Raw genomic sequence first — 19,014 nt, 5'->3', positions numbered from 1 at the left:
ACAGATTCCAGTACAATTCAAGCTGCCAGTTAGTTATCTCACTCTTCCCTCCCCCACATCTTCCTGAACCTAAGGGTTCCCAGCCTCAGAGATGGTAATCTTCCAGCCCTAGCCAATTTATTTTCTAATCTTGTAGTTTTCATTTAAGAAGCTCTCCAGAAGATTGATGACAGACTGGTTGGCCACACAAATGAGTGGGCTCCCCAGTTAATTACTACCAAGGAGGGTAGGCACTCCATTCATGGGGGGGAAAGATGGAGGAGCCAAACTGTATCAGAAGGGGGGGCTGGAAAGAGCTGTCAAAACAATGTGTCTTGGGCTGGAGGTGTGACTCAAATGATAGAGTGCCTATCTAGCAAGCGCAAGGCCCCGAGTTCAACCCCTAGTATGGCCTAAACAAACAAAACAAAAACCACCAAAATCCAGAGGAACCCAGGCCCAGGGAGGAGAGGTAAATCACCTAGAGAGAGATGCTTCCCTCATTATTCCCAGGCTTTTCTGCATAAGGACAAGGTAGAACAAGAGAAAGAGTAATTTGAGGTGTAATACTGGTACTGAATGATTATTGCATTAAGTGGATTCTTATCCTTTGCCTGGTTTATACTCTGATAATTACAACAATACCCTAATCAAACTCACTAAAGGATGTGATCACCAAGACAGGAAATAAAATGAACCAGACTCCCAGTGAAGAGCCCCTGATGACGTAGTATCAATCCGGAGGCAATGGCAGATCACAAGCAGTCAAATGCAGAGACAGCATCAGTTTTGCATCTGCCTGTACTCTTCTCAACCAAAGAAAAAGAGAACTTTATGTTACCACTTTGGGGCTTCTTTTCTCTAGATACTTTCCCATTCTTTTGCTCATTCTATGCTTCCTCTCCTATTAAGAACTTTCTCAGGCCGTCCTCCCATAACACACATACACACAGAGTGTCCTTTATTGGGAGTAGTAACCAAGCTCATAGAGCTCCCAATCAACACAATCTCTAGTGTAAATAATCAAAACAGCAAAGCAAGAGCATGGGAGAAAACAAAGCTCAGGGTCCAGATTACCAAGAGAGAAGGGCTAGAATTATAGAAGAAAGAGGTTTCATCTGAGTTCAGTTCCTTCAACCAAGACTAGATAATAGAAGGTGATTTCGTTATCAGTGCTGTGGGGCTCTTTGGAGTTCTGGGTGATTAAGAGCAACAATAGGGCCAAAACAAATGCCTTCCTCAAAGAAGCATTTAGAGTCAGAGCAGTACTACAACTATGTAGTTTCAAGACTCAACTCCCAATGTGCCTCAGTTTACTCATTATAAAAGAAAATACTTATAATAGCTATATATCAGAATGGCTGTTAAAGCACTTTCTAAAATCAGTAAAGTACTGGACAAATGCTAATTGCTATGGATCTCTCCCTACTTGCCTTTGTGGGAGAACAAAAGGATGTGGTACTTGGGTTTCCCCAAATGCAGGATGGACTAGGGGCTACGGGCTACTCAGTATGAAATACTTCAAGAACTTTTAAATAAGAGAACCAGTCCACATTTGAGTACCAGCTGATTGAAGTTATTGGGAGTAAAGAGTCCAACTGTAGATACTATGGGAATATTTACTGACAAGAAGTACAAGAATAGATAGTGAGATGTCACAAAAAACCAACAGGGACCTAGGTGGGAACGATATGGGAAAAGAAGAAACTCAAATCAAGGAGAAGACTTCACTAGTAAGTTCATTTTGAACCTGGTATTTGAAGGTGAGGAAGGACAAAAAAAAAAAAAAAAAAAAAACAAAGATAGAATGAAATAACTGTGGCAAAACAAATTTTCCAAAAGTAACCACAGTACATTTCCCAACCCTAATGTTCTTCCAAAGCTTCATCAATCCCCAATCAAGAAGTGGACTTATGTCTCCTGCCTGATTCTGGATAGGCATTTGTAACTCTCTCAACTAACAGAGCCCTAAGGCTAGCTCATCACATCTACAAATATTCTGGGATGCTTGCTCTGGGAGTCTGCAGCCACCCTGAAAGAAGTCCGGCTATTCTAGGTCATTATGTAGAAAGGTAATCTGGAGATTACAGAGAAAAGGGAGGAAGGGGTGTGGAGAAAAAGAGCTGCCTGAGAGAGTTTCACCTGTTTTAAGACACCAGCCTTTTTGGGTCCTCTGAAGGTGAAGTAGCATCTGAAACCCACCCCTATCCCAGTACAACTTGCAACTGTAGAAAGACTCCAATTAAGAACTGCTTACCTTACCCCAATCAGTCCTCAGAATCATGAGTAAAATAAATGATTAGTATCATGGTAAGCTCCTATTGGGGAAGTTTGTTAAGCAGCAACGAATCACATGAACAATACTGATCATGCAAAAGCTCCATTTCAGGACGGGAAAGTCACATTCAGGGAATGAGAACCTGGCTGGTCCAAATGAAGACTATAAAATATGAGGTAATGAATTCTTAACTATGTCAGGTATTTTGCTAAGTACTTCACATGCATTATTTTTACTTAATCTTCAGAAAAACCCTATGAAAGAAATACTATAGTTCTCATTTTTAAAGTAAGAAAACAGGCTTAGGAGGGTTAAATAACAGAAAACCTACATAACCTAAAAGGAGTAATCAAAATAACACAAATTAAAGAATACTAGAGTTGAGGCTTGGGGTATGGTGCAAGTGGTAGAGCACCTGCCTAATAATCAGCACAAGATCCTAAGTTCAAAACCCTAATACCATAACCAATCAATCAATATACTAGAATTGGATGGATCTCAAGGATCAAATTCAACTTTACCACTTTAAGATCTATAAAATAGAGGCTAAAAAAAGATTAAATGACTTACTTTAAAATGTATCTTATCCTCAACAATAAAAAGGCAAGACAAAAAATCCAAATAGAAAACAGGCGACATTTCTACAAAGAAGATATGCAAACAGCCAGTGAACACATAGAAGGATCGCAACATTTTTAGTCATTAAGGAAATACAAACCAAACCACAATGCGATAGTACTTCACACCCATCAGAATGGCTGTAATCAAAAACAAAAAGGTAGGTGCATACATCTGCAGTCCCAGATATTCAGGGAAGCTGAGGCAAGGGGATCATTTGTGGCCAGAACTTAAAGGCCCGGTGAGGAAGAACAAGTGATGGTTGAAGTTGTGGAGAACTAGACCCTCATACACTGCTGGTAGGAATATAAAATGGTGGGACCACTAAACATAGAGCTCCAAACATAGAGCTTCCCATGCTCAGCTATTCCCCTCCCAGGTATAGCCCCAGGAGAAATGAAAACACGTATCTACACAAAAACATGTACACAAATGTTCATAGCTACACTATTCATAATAGCCAAAAAGTGGAAACAACTCAAATGTCCACCAAGTGATGAAAGGATAAACAAAAGGTGGTATATACACCCATACAATGGGATATTATGGAGCCATAAAAAAGTAGTGACACATACTACAACATGGTTGAATCTTAAAAATATACTAAGTAAAAGAAGTTAGACACATGAAGCCATATGTTGTGTGATTCCAGTTACATGAAATATTCAGAGGAGGCAAACCTGTAGAGACAGAAAGTATATTAGTGGATTTCAGTAGCTAGGGTGAGGGGAGTGGGCAGTAACTACTAGTGGGCCCAAGGTTGTTTAGGGGTGATTAAAATAGTATGAATTTGGACAGTGATGCTGGCTGAAAAACTTAAAACTGAGAGATGAATTTTATGCTATGTGAATTATATTTCAATAAAGCTATTGACTAAAATATGGTATCAGTTTTCTATAAAATTTACTGAACATCTATTCTCTGCACAGTCCCAGGCACTACAGTGTACTGTACACAGATAAGACACCTGAGCCTTAGCTTTTAGTGGTAGAGAGTGCTAAGTTACTTCTGAGATTTTATTTGTTTTGACCTCACTGAAACTTACTAGCTCGAGTGCCACACTTCCCCTCTTTCCCCATCACTAGCCAATCAGGAGACAAAAAGTGAGTTACCCTCTTCTTGAATGGTGAATGCAACCCTCAGGTCCTAAGAAGGCCATGGACAAGGAGATTTTATTGGGATGAGAGAAAAATTCAGAAGACTTGATTCCTGGTTTTCTTATCTCTTTCCAAGAAATCACCTTATTACTGTCCAACAACCCTGATTCTTGCAAATCACAAGACTTACACCTTTTTTACTACCAAGACTTGTCAGAAATATAGGAAAATAGAAATAGCACTAGGTTAGGGCTTGATAAACACAGAATTTTTTAAAACCTCCAACTCCATCGCTTCTTAGTTTATGACCTTAGGTAAGTCACTAGAGCTTCCCTGAGTTCGTTTCCCTATCTATAAAATGGGACTGAAAAATCTTTGGACTAAATTAATGAGAAATGGTCTTTTCACTTCATCAAGGAATGCAGAGGAGTACCAACATTATAGCATTCACATCTGTTCTAAAACCTCCATCCTTCTCTTCCCCATCAATCATGTCCTCCCCTACTTAAAAATGGACTTTGCCTGATCATCTTTCCCTTAATCCTGTCACATCACTCCTCCTGCCTTTCCCATGACAGTTATGAATCCTAGTCTTATACTTTATATCATCATAATAATGCTTTATACTTACTTGTTGTCTGTCTTGTTCCAACAGCACATAAGTTCTGGTGTATGCCCAATGCCTAGAATGCTGCCTAATATTTAATATATATATTTAATAAGTTGAATTGATTAAAAAAAAAATTCCCATGCATCAGACCAACCAATGGGGAGGAGGATCTTACTAAGGGAGTGATGTGTCCTCACATCCTTGCACAGTCCTCTTCCAACAGGGCAGGGCTGACTTCAGGACTAGTGCAAGAATCTTTACACTACAAGCATTAGTGTAGCTACTGGCCCTAGGCTAGGCTGAGAGAACCAGGATTTCTTCTAGGCTACTGGATGCTAAATTAAATGACCTTAAGACCCGATGTTCTTAGGAAATCCTCTGGCAAAGGAATTGCCAGGATTTGTCCTGCACCTATCATTACCCCTGAACCTATAGTTCAGAGACAGGGTCACTGGTCTGGAAAACAGAGGAGGATTTCTGAAAATTATGAGAAACAACCCACTGATTGATGGGGCCAAAAAAAAAAAGAACAGGTCCCCCTGTTTTAGGCATCCTAGAAATCTTAGATCTATGTCTCTGAATCCAATTTCAAGGGAAGTAAGAAAGGCCCTAGAAGAGAACCTCAGAGCAGTGTGAGACTCCGGCTGCCACCCCGTTGAGCAGAGAAACCATTTGTGGTAGCGTGGGCTACTGCAAGGGTAGGACAATGAACCACACTAGAAAGTGTGTTTTAGTGACAGATGCTCTTTCAGTGCAGGAGTCACATTTTAAGAACTCTTACCAACATTCTAAGAGGAATCAATGACATTGTAAGGATCCTTACCATTAGAAAATTCAGAACCTCAGATCGGCTCATGTAGGAATCCAAAATAAAAAAAGTAGAACTATGCATATTTGATTGTGACACTACTATAAGCTCTGATATTTCTGTAAGATTTACTTTCTGACTTTGATTTGGGCTTTAATTTTGAAGTTACAAAAAATTGACTTGCAGAGTGGTTCAAATGGTAGAGCATGAGGCCCTGAGTTCAAACCCCGCTACCACCAAAAGAACAAACAAAAACCTATGAAAAGGACTAAGCAAGGTTTCATAAATGAGGAATCCAGAAATAATGCCTTACTAGCTTATGTGACTTGACTCAATTCATTTAAACAATATGGGATGTCTACCTGTGTAGCATGTAAGAGGTTAGGTGGTTAAGGTTACAGAGTGTTCACAATCCACTGAAGAAATTCACAAGAGAGAAGAACCACTGACACATAAGTTTTGGAACAGTTTACAATGGAAAATGAAAGTACTGTTAGAACATAAGCGCAGAGATAATTAAGAGAACATAATTAATAGCACAGATGTGATATGGTAGTTGCCTTTCAAAGCAAAGAACACTGTAGTCAGCATCACCCGGGAAGTTGTTAAAAATGCAAATTCTCAGAGGGCTGGAACTCCCAAACTTACTGAGTCAGATTTTGGGGGCTTGGAGCCCAGCAATTTATATTTTTAACAGGCTTACCACCTGATGCTGATGTATGCTAAAGATTAAGAGCCTTTGACCTAGGTCAACCCAGTCCTACCTTGAAAAAATAAACTCAAAGTCTACTGACGGGAACAGAAGCTATGTTTATTTTCTCCTTTCTGACCAAGCTTAATAAAAGAATTGACTAGACTGTCTATCACCATTTCTTTACCTCATCTCACTTTCACCCACAGCAAACTGGCTTTTGCCCTCATCACTGCTCATCAAGGCCTAAATCCAGATACTTCTCTGTCCTTTTCATCGTTGACTTCTTGGGAGCATTTGACACTACTGTCTATCTACTCCTTCCCTTCATTTCTAAGATTCCACACTGCCCTGGCTCCTTCTTTTTCTCTGTCATTCCCTGCCAGTCTCTTCCGTAGGCTTCTCTTCCTCACCTTTAAATGTACTGCCCCTCTGAGTTCTGTCCATAGCCCTCTTCTCATTCTACAGCCATCCTGGACAGACTTATGCTTTGACTGCTCTATCCAGATATTTTCCCCCCCTCCACTAGGGATTGAAGCCAGGGCCTTGAGCTGCTAGGCAAGTACTCTACTACTTAAGCCATGCCTCTAGCCCTGTCCATATGCTAATGACCCACCAGCATGATTCTCTATCCCAGAACACTCTCCTAACTTCCAGGCCTGTATCCAGTTGCCTAGATTGCCCACAGCTACTTCAAATCAACATGTCCAAGAGGAATGCTCATCAGTCTCCCTCCTTCCTCAATCATGTTTTCTCTGTAGTTCTTTTTCATTGACTAGTACCACTCAGTAGCCAAAGTTAAGAATAAGGGTGTCATCCTTGCCCCACATTTGCCATCATTCCTTCCTTTCCATGAATCAACCAATCTCTAATCCTTCATTTTCCTCCATCTCCAAGGTCATTTCCACAGTAGAAACCACACTCACTCCTGCCCAGGTTTCCTAATCCATTATGTGTATGTGTGTGTTACTGGGGTTTGAATCCAGGACCTCATGCTTGATGGGCATGAGCTCTACCACTTAATCCACGCCTCAACCCTTTTTGCTTTAGTTATTTTTAGACATGGTCTCAAGTTTTTGCCCAGGACCAGCCTCAGACCAAGATCCTCCTACATGTAACTTTGCACATAGCTGGGACCACAAGCACACATACCACCATTGCCCAGCTTTACTGAGAAGGTATCTTGCTAACTTTTTGCCTGGACTGACCTCCAACCCCAATCCTACTAATCTCTACCTCTCAAGTAACTGGGATCATAGGTATGAGCCACCACAACCTGGTCTTTCCCTCTCTCTACTCTTTCATTCTTTTTTTTTTTTTTTGGTCATACTAGGGTTTGAACTCAGGATCTCATGCTTGTTAGGTAAGTGCTCTACCACTTCAGCCACTCCACAAGCCCTCTTTCATTCTTTAATCCAATGTTTACACTGTAGCCAGGGTGGTCTTTTTTTTGTAAAAGCCTATCTGATCATGTCGCCCCCTATTTAAAATCACATAGCGGTCTTTCACTGCCCTCAGGATCAAGTTCAAAACCCCTAACACAGAGGATTACGTGATCTTCAGGCCCTGCATCCTACCAATCTTACAGTTTCATTTAATTAATTGTTCTATGATCTCACATAGGTCACAACTAATTTCTTGCCCTCAGACTTCTTTCTGCATGTGCTGTTCTCTCTGCCTAGACTTTTCCTCTCTCCTACCTGGCTCTCATTTTGTAACCTCATTGTGAAGGTTCCTCTCATGTGCTCTGACTGATGTCAAAGGACTAAGTCTGGAAGCTAACATACAATTCCTGCTTACTTTTGTCTCCATTCAACAAAACCATCAGCTCCTGATCCCAAGTGTCTAGCACTATAGCAGGCTAAGATCTATTAGACAGATCAACCTTATTTGAGGGATAGCATGAATGCTCCTAATCCTGAAACCCTGTTCCTGTGAAGACACTGAAATGCTAATAGTGTTTTCCCTGTCCTTAGGACTCTCAGAAGAGGGTCTGCAGTTCTAGCCTCACACAAGGTCCCATTCACAGAGCTATTCACTACACTCTCCAACCACCTCCCCCCAGAACAACAGTGGCCTTTCTCTGCAGCAGCAGTCACTTGGAGGGAAGTTTCTGAGGGCTCTGCTCTGGGAAATGAATGGGGCCCCAGACTAGGGCAGGCAGGACAATAGCAGGGTGGGCCTTGTGCCCTCAGACCCCTGCAGGGAAAGGCAGCCCGGAAACTAACCCGTCAATGGGAAATCCTCATAACTCTGAGGAGCTGAAGGCAACAACCCCAACAAAGCTGCTCTGTCCTTGGAAGAAATGCCAAGCACTAGAGACCTAGCACCCAATAAGAACAACAGAAATTCTTGGTCTTGGTTCCTGGCAGCAGTGTTTAGAGCTGCTTTCTTGAAATCCCTTGGCCAGGCATGGAAAGGAACAGCAATGTCAAGAATAAGCTACAGGGACTTGGGGGGGGGGCGGGGGGCGGGGGTGCGGTAAGATAATGACTCAAGCAGTAGGGGCCTGCCTAGCAGGTGGGGCGGGGGGAGTAGTCCAGAAATAGCATCCCTTGTATAAAGAAAATTCCTTGTATTAAGAGAATTAAACTGGGCACCAGAAGACAATCCAGAAAAGTAAAGAGAAAACACTCTTGAACCCTGAGAAGCAGGACAAGACACCATTTATTTATAACAGTTCATCATGTGCTAGGTATTTTGCTAGAAATTTTATACGAATTCTTTTGGTTTTTTGGTGGTACTGGAGTTTGAACTTTGCTAGGTAGTCACTCTACCACCTAAGCCACACCTCCAGCCCCACAAATTCTTTTATATAAACAAGACAGTAGAGTTGAACTGTTGTATGTGTAAAAACAGCTGAGTAATATGAATGTGTAGGGTTTGGTGTTAACCATAAAGGTTTCCTTGAAGGAAATAGGACTAGTGGGGTTACAGGGAGACAGAGATATAAAGGGATGGAAAAAGTGGGGGCCCAGAAAACAGGTTAGTCTACCTGAAACAGGGTAGTAGGGAACAGTAGTAAGACCTACATTAGTGAGATATAGGCTGAACTGAAGGGAGCTGTCAAGAACCCCAAGCTAGAGAGCTGGGCTAGAAAACAAAGACACTGTGGGTTTCAAACAAAGCAGGATCTGCCCTGGGTTAAGATCTTAGGCATTTGATTTTTAACTACTGTCCTGTGTTTGTTCACTATGTTTCTAGAGCCATACCTGTCAGTCCTCAGTTAAGAGTCCTCAGCATATGCCTGTGGATAACACAAGCATGGGTTTTCCGGTGGCAGCTGAAGAAAGATCAGGCCAATCTGAATGTTTTAACAACACTCACCACATATTAGGCACTACAGAATTTGCAAAATGCTTTTACATAAATCATCTTGATTGCACAGCTAGTTAGAGGCTCACACAATCATCTTCTCACTTAAAGTCCTGTATTCTCTATATTATGCTACTAAGATGATTTCTACATCCCTGGAGTGTGGTCTGCTATACTGGAAGGGTATGAATGATTAATCAGGATCCATCAAATATACACTAATCTCAAATCATGATTGACTTTCCTAAGATATCTCATAGAATAGACTGTTCTTCCCGCTTTCTTTTTAAAAGGCTGCACTCAGGGCTGGTGGAGTGGCTCAAGTGGTAGAGTGCCTGCCTAGCAAGTGCCAAGACCCTGAGTTCAATCCCCCATATCACCAATCATCATCATCATCAAAATCTGCACTGAAGAACTCAACTATTTGGCAGAAATGGCCTAACCTCCTAGCTAGCCCTCCTGACCTCAAGCTATCTTCCAATTTACATATCAGCATTTTTTATCACCATATAAATACATAAACCTTCACTAGCTCCTTTTTTTTCTACCACAAGAAGGCTGAATACCTTTATCCCCCAACCTTGCCTATCTTGTTGACCTAACTTTGGATCTACAAACATCAACAATCTTACCGTTTCCACGCTACACCACATTGGTTCTATTCTAGAAGCTTTTCTCATGTTACTTTTGTCTGAAATGGCGTCCTCTCCCTTCCACCTAAACACTACTTTTTTTTTTTTTTTTTTTGGTGGGTACTGGGGTTTGAATTCAGGGCTTTGTGCTCATGAGGTAGACTCTCTACTACTTGAGCCACACCTTCAGCCCTTTTTGCTCTGGTTATTTCGGAGACAGGGTCTCACTTTTTGCCCAGGCCAGGCTGGACAGTGATCCTCCTATTTTATGCTTCCCACCATAGACAGGCACACACCACTGCATTCACCTATTGGTTGAGATGGGGTTTTGTGAATTTGCTGGAGTTCGTCTTGAACTGCAAGCCTACTGATTTCAGTCTTCCAAATAGCTAAGATTATAGACGTGAGCCACCAACACCTGGCTCCACTACCCCTTCCTTGACTTTTCTCACTAGCATAAAATTTCCAATCATTTCTAAATAATCTCTTTTTTTTTCTTTGAGATTGTCTCAGTATGCAATCCAAGCTGGCCACAAAAGTGCTGGGATTATAGGCATATGCCACCACATCCAGCCCTAAATGTACCTTTTTGGTATACATAAAGATTCAGCAATTATGAACTATTTTTTATACTGTTTTGTGTTATTTTCACTAACGACATTCTCAACAAGAATGTAAGCTCCACATTCTTGTATGTTATCTACTAGAACACCAAGAACTGAGCTGAACATGGAGCCATTTGATAAATATTTGCAGTCCAATCAACTGATTGCCAAGTGCTGCAGATCATAGGTCACCACTTGGACAGCTATGTGATTTGAGGCCAGGTCATGACTGGTGACTATAGATCCCATCATACCATTCTGTAGTAGCTGTTCCTCAAACACAGGAGAGAAGGGAACAAGGGCTGGGAATCAAAATGCTGAAATGACTTCAACTTTTCAAAGCCCGTTTCTCACACATCAGGTGTTAGTTTGCTGATCTCTAGAGTGAGGAGGAAAGTCTTAAAAAAGACAAAGATGACAGAGAGATACTAGTGACTTTAGACCACATAGTGAAGTCAAAATTAAGTCAATAAAATGATTTTAAATTGAGGCAAAGGAAAACTTAGTACTCAAAAGGCCTCATAACTGCTGAATTCATGGAATCACCTTCCATAGACATCACTGAAAATGGGAGAGACCCCTAACCTGTCTCTACTAGCTCAAGAGACACCCTATTTGGAGTTCAGAGGAAAGGACCAGGTGATTCTTTAAGGTCCAACCAAACTCCTATGATTTCTTCCCCAAATCCATCTGAATGTTTTAGTACCACAAATCTGGATGTTCTTCTAGACCTTAAAAATACCTTCCTAATTCTACTCCACAGTTTCTCCCCGGTGTTTCCACATCCCTGTACTTCCATTTTCCTCTCCCTTTTCATCAAACAGCTAGCTCTGTAACCCTTCCTTCATACTGGTTTTCAAGAAAAGTCAGATAATGGCTCCTGAAAAAAAGTTCTAACTCACTGAAAGAAAGGACATAGGCATTCTGTTTTCAGGGGCTCAAAGAATGTAAAAGCTAGAAAGAATCAAATTTTAGAGGCTGGGTACCCTAATTCACTCATTTTTCCAGAGCACCTACTTTTGCAAGGTCATTCTGTAGTTGAGAGCAAAGCTGGCCCCAGCATCCAAATCTGTTAACTTGGATGCTGGTGTTCTTTTCTCAAACTCCAAAGCATCTTTCACAGGAGATTAAAGATGATGGTTAGTGCATCTTTATTTTATTTTTGTTGGAGACCAGATTAACAAATTCTTTCATCGTGCTTGCACTGTGGAGTATGACAGTGACCCTGGATGCCGCTGGCAGGTCTATGCTTAGGTCTTTCCCCAATATGGTGGCTGAGAAAAGGAAGAACAGACAGTCCACAGGGAAAAGTTTCCAAGCCACATAATAAATTTTTCAATTAAGTTTTGAAACAATAAATCAATAAATGAATTTTTAACAGCAATGCCTCTATGGAAATCTGAAGCAGATTTGGTCCACAGAGATTAAAATAGTTCATATTTTACCAAATTTCAGTTAACAAAACCCTTTCACACATATCAGAATTGCAGATCTTTAAAACAGGAAGAAACGCTATAGAAACTCCAGTTTCAAACTATTCTATAGAGGTTGTGAACTTCCAGAATTCCTTTACCTTTATGCTAATTTACAGATTACCTTTGTGTCCTTCACACAAACTTTTTTTTAAATGAACTAGCATGTGTTTTTACTTTTTGTCTATGCTCCTAAAAAGGAAGCCTCTGACAGTATTTTGACCATGAAAAAAAAAACTTTAAAAAAATGTACAAATTAGCCAGGCACAGGTGGCTCACACCTGTAATCCTGGCTACTAGGGAGGCTGAGATTGGGAGGATTGAGGCTCAAGGCCAGCCCATGCAAGTAGTTCAAGAGATCCCACCTCTGAAACAACCAGAGTAAAATGGACTGGAGATGTGACTCAACCAGTAGAGCACTTTCTGTGAAGCCCTGACTTCAAACTCCCGTCCCACCAAAAAACAAAAAAGAAAGTATAAATCAGCTGGGTGCCAGTGATTCATACCTGTACAGAATTCTAGCTACTTGGAAACTGAGACTGGGAGGATCAAGGTTTGAGGCTAGCCCAAGGAAATAATTCGAGGACCCCCCACCCATCTCCAAAATAACCAAAGCAAGATGGACTGGAGGTGTGGCTCAAAAGTAGAGTACCTTCTTTGCAAGTAAAAAACCCTGAGTTCAAACCCCAGTCCCACCAAAACAAAACAAAAACGAAGAAAGTATAAATCAAAGAGTGCTCTATCAGAAATGTTTTTTAGTACCTAAAGTTAAGCTTAGCCTGCTCTTGCTTATAATGGTGACTAATTATCAAACATTTCATCTGCAAAAATCCACTGCAACCTTCCATCTCATACCCCTAAACAGGAACGGGGGTATATTTTAGAAAAGACTCAGTACTTCAGGGTACATACTTTGTAGTTCTAGATTCCTATCATGATTTTGAGAGGTCAACCTAAACTAAATAGAAGGTCAGCTAAATGCCTGGGGGATTTTTTGGTCCCAGAGCTCCATAATGACCAGAAACCCAAGTGGGAAGAGATCCCTGACAATGAACAGTTGGTGGATCTGGATTTATTTTGAATTAGGAAAGTCATATGCTTTTACAATAAGGAATGGCCAGAGATCATAAAACAAATCCTTTTGGGGCTGAGGGTGTGCTCAGTGGTAGAGATCTTGCCTGGCATGCACGAGGGTCTGTATTCCATCCCCAGCGCTGCAAAAAAAAAAGAAAACAAAACAAATTCTTTCTATCCCCATTTCTTAGGGACATCTAAGTGAGCCAAGGTAGATGAAGTCTCCCATTCACCAAAATTCCTGGAAAAGAAACTCAATATTCCTCCTCTTCTCACAATCTTCTAGTATCATCACCCAACCATGACCACTGGAAAAGTATTCCTTGTTTTTAACCTTGTTCATTCCTACAGCAAGAAAACCTGTTAACTCTGCTTAAATTTTTTTTAAATAATAAAAATACCTTTTGGTCACCCCTTATTTTGTTTTTGGCTACTTAGCTCAGGAAGTAGTGCATAAAGCTAAATCAAATCATGAGTTTACTATCTAAAATTTATATAGTTTTACAGTTTAGAAAACAATTTGAAATATTATCTCATTTGATTCCTCCTTTCAACAGTCCTATGAGGGAGATGCAATAAACATAATCCTCAAATGGCACACTGTATAAAGCTGTTTGTGAAATGGAAAGTACTTTACATAAATGAACTACTGCTTTACATATGAGGAAGCCAGAAGAAGCATATGACTTGCCCAAGGTCACATGTGAAGGGGAAAGCTAGGCTCAAACCAATGTAATACTTCTCTGGTTTGGTCCTCACATGAGCCAACTTTTGTGCAGAGAAAAGCTGTTTCATGGATACAAACTTCTAACCTATCTGGCCATTTTAAAAACATTTGCCATGGGGAACTAAGCAAATAGATATAGATGGCTTAGCAAAACTCATTATCATTCCTGTAAAAATAATTCAGTATCATAATCTCTGCTTGCAATATTAAACATGTTTTTTAGAAAGTCTTGAAAAGAATAAAGATTAAGTTATTATCCATGGACAAAAACTGAAAGGCACATGAACAACTACATTATATCTCATCTTTCAGTAACAACTGATGAACACTAAAAGACAAAGACAAGTTGCTTTCTATGGACCCAAGAGTGACAACCTGCCAGGAGGAAAGGGGATAAAAGACAGGCAAACAGATATTCGAAAGTCTTCTTTATTTTAAGCCATACTCTATCTCCAAATATATGGTCATTCATCACATCCCTTATCTTCTAGGAAATACAAATTAGTTATGAAACCTTCTCTGATTGACTCTTTGACTACATTTGAAATTAAAACATGAATGTTAAAATAACCTTAAATGGAAAAATTTACACTTGCTGATATGTTCACTCACTTGTCAAATATTTCTGGAGCACTTAACCACACACAAGGCACTAAGCTAGGCAAGCAAGACATAAAACAAGCAAATTAAGTACAGTCCCTGCTTTCATGGAACTTATAGCCTAATGTTGCTTTTATGTGGGCATTTGGTAGTCTTTTTGGTTTTTTTTTAGAGATAGGGTCTTCCTATGTAGACAATGCTGACTTCAAATTCACTATGTAGCCCAGGCTGACTTCAAACTCGTGATCCCCCTGCCTCAGTATCCCAAGTGCTGGGATTACAAGTGTGAGCCACCATATTTGGCTGGCTGGCTGGCTTATTGTGTTTCCTAGTTCCCCAATTAGACTGCATGTTCTCTGTGGGCAAGAACTATATACTTTAATTTTCCAAAACACTTTAATGGCACAAGCCTCTTTATACAGTAAACTGACAAACTGAAAGACTGCCTGACTCCATAATTTGCAGCATTTCCTTCCAATCAGTCCATTCAATATGGCATAAGACTGTGAATTATTTAAAATTGATAAGGTATAGAGTCCAGGATGTCGAAAGGTCCAACAAAATGAGCCTACAGCTAAGGGAGCAAGAACTAGGTGCAGCTACTTAGAGATAGCTAGAAGGGAAGTCTTCCAGAACTTTCCCTCTTAATAGAGGAAGAGAATTGGGGTACAGGCAAGGAAGGTCCTCAGCCTGAAAAGCTGCATTATCCCATGGGAGAACACGGTACTCTGATTATAGGATTAACAGGTACAAAGTGCAAGGGAATACCTGGCTTGCTGAAGAGCACTTCACTTTACTGCCAGATAGCACAAAACGGTGCCTCACACATTCTAGGTTTGCAAACCTAGTCAGACAGGATGGGGCAATGACTAAGGATTCAGAACCACAACACTTGGTTGGGTTTGAGTCCTGATTCTGCCACTAGTCAAGCCAATGGACCTGGGCAAGACAGGAATCTTATCTGAGCCTGTTTCCCCTTCTGCAAAATGGAAATAACTGCTGATCTGTCTATCTCACAGAAACACTGTATGGCTCAAACATTTTATGAAAGCATAATACACTATGCAGATCCTGAAACTTGTATCTGAAAGGATATTCAAACTCCCAGAGGAACTTGTCTTATTAACTCAAGAACCCTCACTACCTTGTGCTTGCACTCCTAATTGTCTGTGTTTCCATCTTCTAAACATCCCTGAATTCACAGAAATAGTTCAAATCTTAAAAAGGCAGTTGAACTAATTCCCAACCTCCAAGAGATGAAAAAGGGATTTCACCTAATTGCCCTGACATGCCTCAGTTATTATTTTCCCAGGGACAAACTACACAGAGGCCAATAGGAAGAGAAAGAGAGGTCCATACTGGCCATATATCCTTTGAGGTAGTCTGCCTCTTCACTGTTAAATCAGTTCCCCATCTGGGGACTGCTGATTGAATCTAAATGGGACTCTGAAGCAATACAGAGATTAGTGTTTGGGAGAGATATTATATGCATTTTAGGCCACATTCCACAGTCAAAATGAAATTATTACTAGCATGACTAAACAAAGGTTAACTAACAGAGCGCAACTGCTTCCTTACAAATATTCTTCCTCATCTCTCCAATCATATTTTTTTCAGGGCCAGTTCTTTCATTTGCTTGTTCAGTTTTCCAACCACCTCTTTATTTAGTTAGTATGTGTGCAACACCCACAAAACACACCCCCCCTCAAGAGTGGGACAAAAGGGAGGGAGAAAAAAGGCAGAAATCTTATAAAGTTGTACCAATCCTTTGGAGGAAAGAATTAAAACCACACTGTAATGTCACCAGTGACAGGGAAGAGGCTGGGCAGACTCTTGGGGGATGGACATCATAAGCAACTGCAGACTCAGACTGCCAGTGACTCTGCCCATCAGGCCCAAAACAACTCCTTCCTGCTCCAGAGGGAAGGCCCATTCTGCAAAGTCAGGCTTATTAAGAACCCATTTGGAAAGTGGTGAATGCCTGTTTAGCAAGTGCAAGGCACTGAGTTGAAACCCCAGTACTGGGAAAAACAAAACAAAACTTGGAAGATTAAACCTGGAGCATCAGCCAGTTGGTAGGTCTCAATTTAAAATCCAAGCTTGGAAGGGAGGAAAATATAATGGGACCTAAGCATTTGGGGGCCATATCAGCCACTGGTAAAAATCCGGACTTGTATGAATGAGTGCTAATGGTGTTTCTGTGTCCCATCATTTAAGCCAAGAACATCCTCCTCATTCTAGAAATGGGATCCACTCCATCAGCCACCAATAGCCACCATTCCATAATAACCACTTGGTGGAAGCCCACACCCCTGCCAGTACCCTCCCCCCAGCAGCTCCAATACCTAAGGCCAGTTCCCATTTATGGCTAGGGGTTCACATGACCAGGTTTGCTCCTGGCCTTCCACCCCTAGGCTGGCAAGTTGGGAACCCAATTCAGCCTTTAGCCTGGTCAAAGTCAAAAGCCACTGGAAGCATTTCCCTCTGCTTCCCCTCTCCTGGCTTCCCGGCTTATTGCTTATATTAAAAAAGACACTGAATCAGGAGGTATGTTTTGAACATGGACACACACAGAGGGAACATAAACATACAAGCCAATGGTCCCCAGAGACCAATGCTCCAAGCCCATCAATTTCCAGTATTGAGTGCTGAAAAACCAAATTATTAACAAACCTACCTGTCTATACTCTGGGGTAATCTTACACTCATGGCTTCTTGGTATCTCCACGGTTCCAGAATCCTGAAGCCTCAGTTTCTTGGTCAGGATTGAATCCCTTGCAATTTCTAAGAAAGGTGAGAGGAGGGCCTCCCAACTTGAAGTCTGAATCCTTTTTCTTCCAGCTCTCAGGACCCTGGTAACTGCAGCTCCATTCTACTTCTACCAGTTAACATGGTCTCCTTTCTTAGTCCTTTTCCCCTCCCCCCCTTTTATAAAAAAAAGAAAAAAAGGAAAGGAAAAGAGGAAAAACTCTGACCTTCTTAGAAATCAAAATCCCAACCACAAATCTCTTCAGGGTTAGCACTATGGGCTAAAAAACGAATCACAGAAAAAAGTGTGCCTTCAAAATATCAGTCTTAATTGCAAAACACAGAAACACAGATAAAAACCATCTTTTTAATCCAGTTTTCCTAGCTGTCCTTCTGTTGGCAAGCCTCGAGCTCCAGAGGGGGAAAAATAATTCTCTGGACTCTAATGCTTAATATGACAACAGCAGAATTATTCGAGGGAAGAGGGGGAGGGGAAAAAAAGGATGAATAAACCCGAAATGGCACTTGGAAAAAAATCTTCCAGCTGATTTGCACAGTAAAAAAATAAATAAAGCCATACAATAGTATGTACACAAAAACACTCTTTCCAAGTCCAGTGTAACCCTGGGAACCAAAATATGTGGATTTCCTTAAAAAAAAAAAAAAAAAAAGCTTTTTACGTTAAATGTTTTGATATTCTGAAATGAGCCAATTGCACCAAAAAAAAAAAAAAAAAATCACTACACCTGAAATTCAAAGCCCTTTACCTTTAAAACGGTAAAATTACCCACAAACCAGACAGAATCTCTGAAAATATTTTTTTTCCTTAAAACTTGCAGGTTCCCTCCACCTAACCCAGTCTGCGCTCGGCCTTTTTCTGAAAGGCAATTTCCTGAGTTAGTTCTGCTGTTTTGCTCCTCAACATCCAGGCTCCGAAAATTTCTCTTGCCTCAGCCTCCATGAAACGGAGATTTCGCTTCCTCTCGTTTCCCCTTTTTCTCTCGCTTGGTCAGAAAAGCTGCTCCCTTCTTATCATTCGTTTGCACTATTATTGTGGATTTGAGTTCGGGTGGGTTTCTGGTCCGCACCGGCTCTGGAAAATCCGGACTCTTCGTCCTCTCGGCCTGTCCTTCCTCCCTCTCTCTCTGTCTCGCCCCTTCCTAGGCTCGGGCAGCAGCCCACCGCGCCTCGCGCACCACCGCCGGCCGGGCCTGGGCTCCCGGCCCCGCTCGCCCGCTCGCCCCTCTCCCGACCGCTGTGCTCCGGAGGCCGCTCGGGACTCGGCCCGGGCTCTGGCTTGGAAGCAGCGGCGTCCCGCCGACAAGAGCGGCGTCCGGCTCCCGGCGTCGCGGCCGCGCTCGCCTCCTTCCGGGCCCCTTCCCCCTCGGCTCGCCGCTCGCTCGGGCGCAGGCCCGGCCGGCCGCCCCCTCCTCCCCGCTCCGCGCCCTCCTCCTACCCCGCAAGCCTTTCTCCTTCCCTCGCTCCAGCGGGGGCGGGGCTGGGGCCCAGGCCCCGCCCCCTCTCCGCACCGCCCACCGGCCTTTCCCCTCACGCCGCCGCGGCCGGGCGGGGGCGGGGGCTGACAGCCCTGCTCCTTGCTGCAGTCTTGCGGCCGCCGCGGCGGTCCTCTTCCAGGCCTCTCCCTGCCGGCCCTACCCTACTGCGGCCTTTGCCGCCGCTCCTCGCTGCTGTGCGGCCGCACAGTCACCGGCTCTGCCCGTCGGCGCGGCCTAGCTGGTCCTGGCGCGGCCCGCGGGCGA

General features: G+C 42.2%; 1 protein-coding gene across 8 annotated transcripts in view; it reads right to left on the bottom strand.

Moving 5' to 3' along the window:
- Window positions 1-18,665, bottom strand: part of Arhgef11 (Rho guanine nucleotide exchange factor 11) — a 108,020-nt gene extending 89,355 nt beyond the window's left edge. For 6 of the 8 annotated variants that reach the window (XM_020163439.2, XM_020163440.2, XM_020163442.2 and 3 more), the window contains exon 1: window positions 17,184-18,665. In XM_020163439.2, coding sequence (XP_020019028.1) covers window positions 17,184-17,215 — 32 coding nt within the window. In that variant the 5' untranslated portion in view covers window positions 17,216-18,665. The remainder of the gene's footprint in view (window positions 1-17,183) is intronic. The other 2 variants (XM_074047790.1, XM_020163441.2) reach the window with 2 other exon arrangements.
- Window positions 18,666-19,014: the final 349 nt, after the last annotated feature.

This window comes from Castor canadensis, chromosome 11 (genome assembly GCF_047511655.1).
Source record: "Castor canadensis chromosome 11, mCasCan1.hap1v2, whole genome shotgun sequence".
NCBI lineage: Eukaryota > Metazoa > Chordata > Mammalia > Rodentia > Castoridae > Castor > Castor canadensis.
The sequence above is the reverse complement of the archived record's forward strand: the minus strand, read 5'-3'. Positions and strand labels throughout refer to the sequence as shown.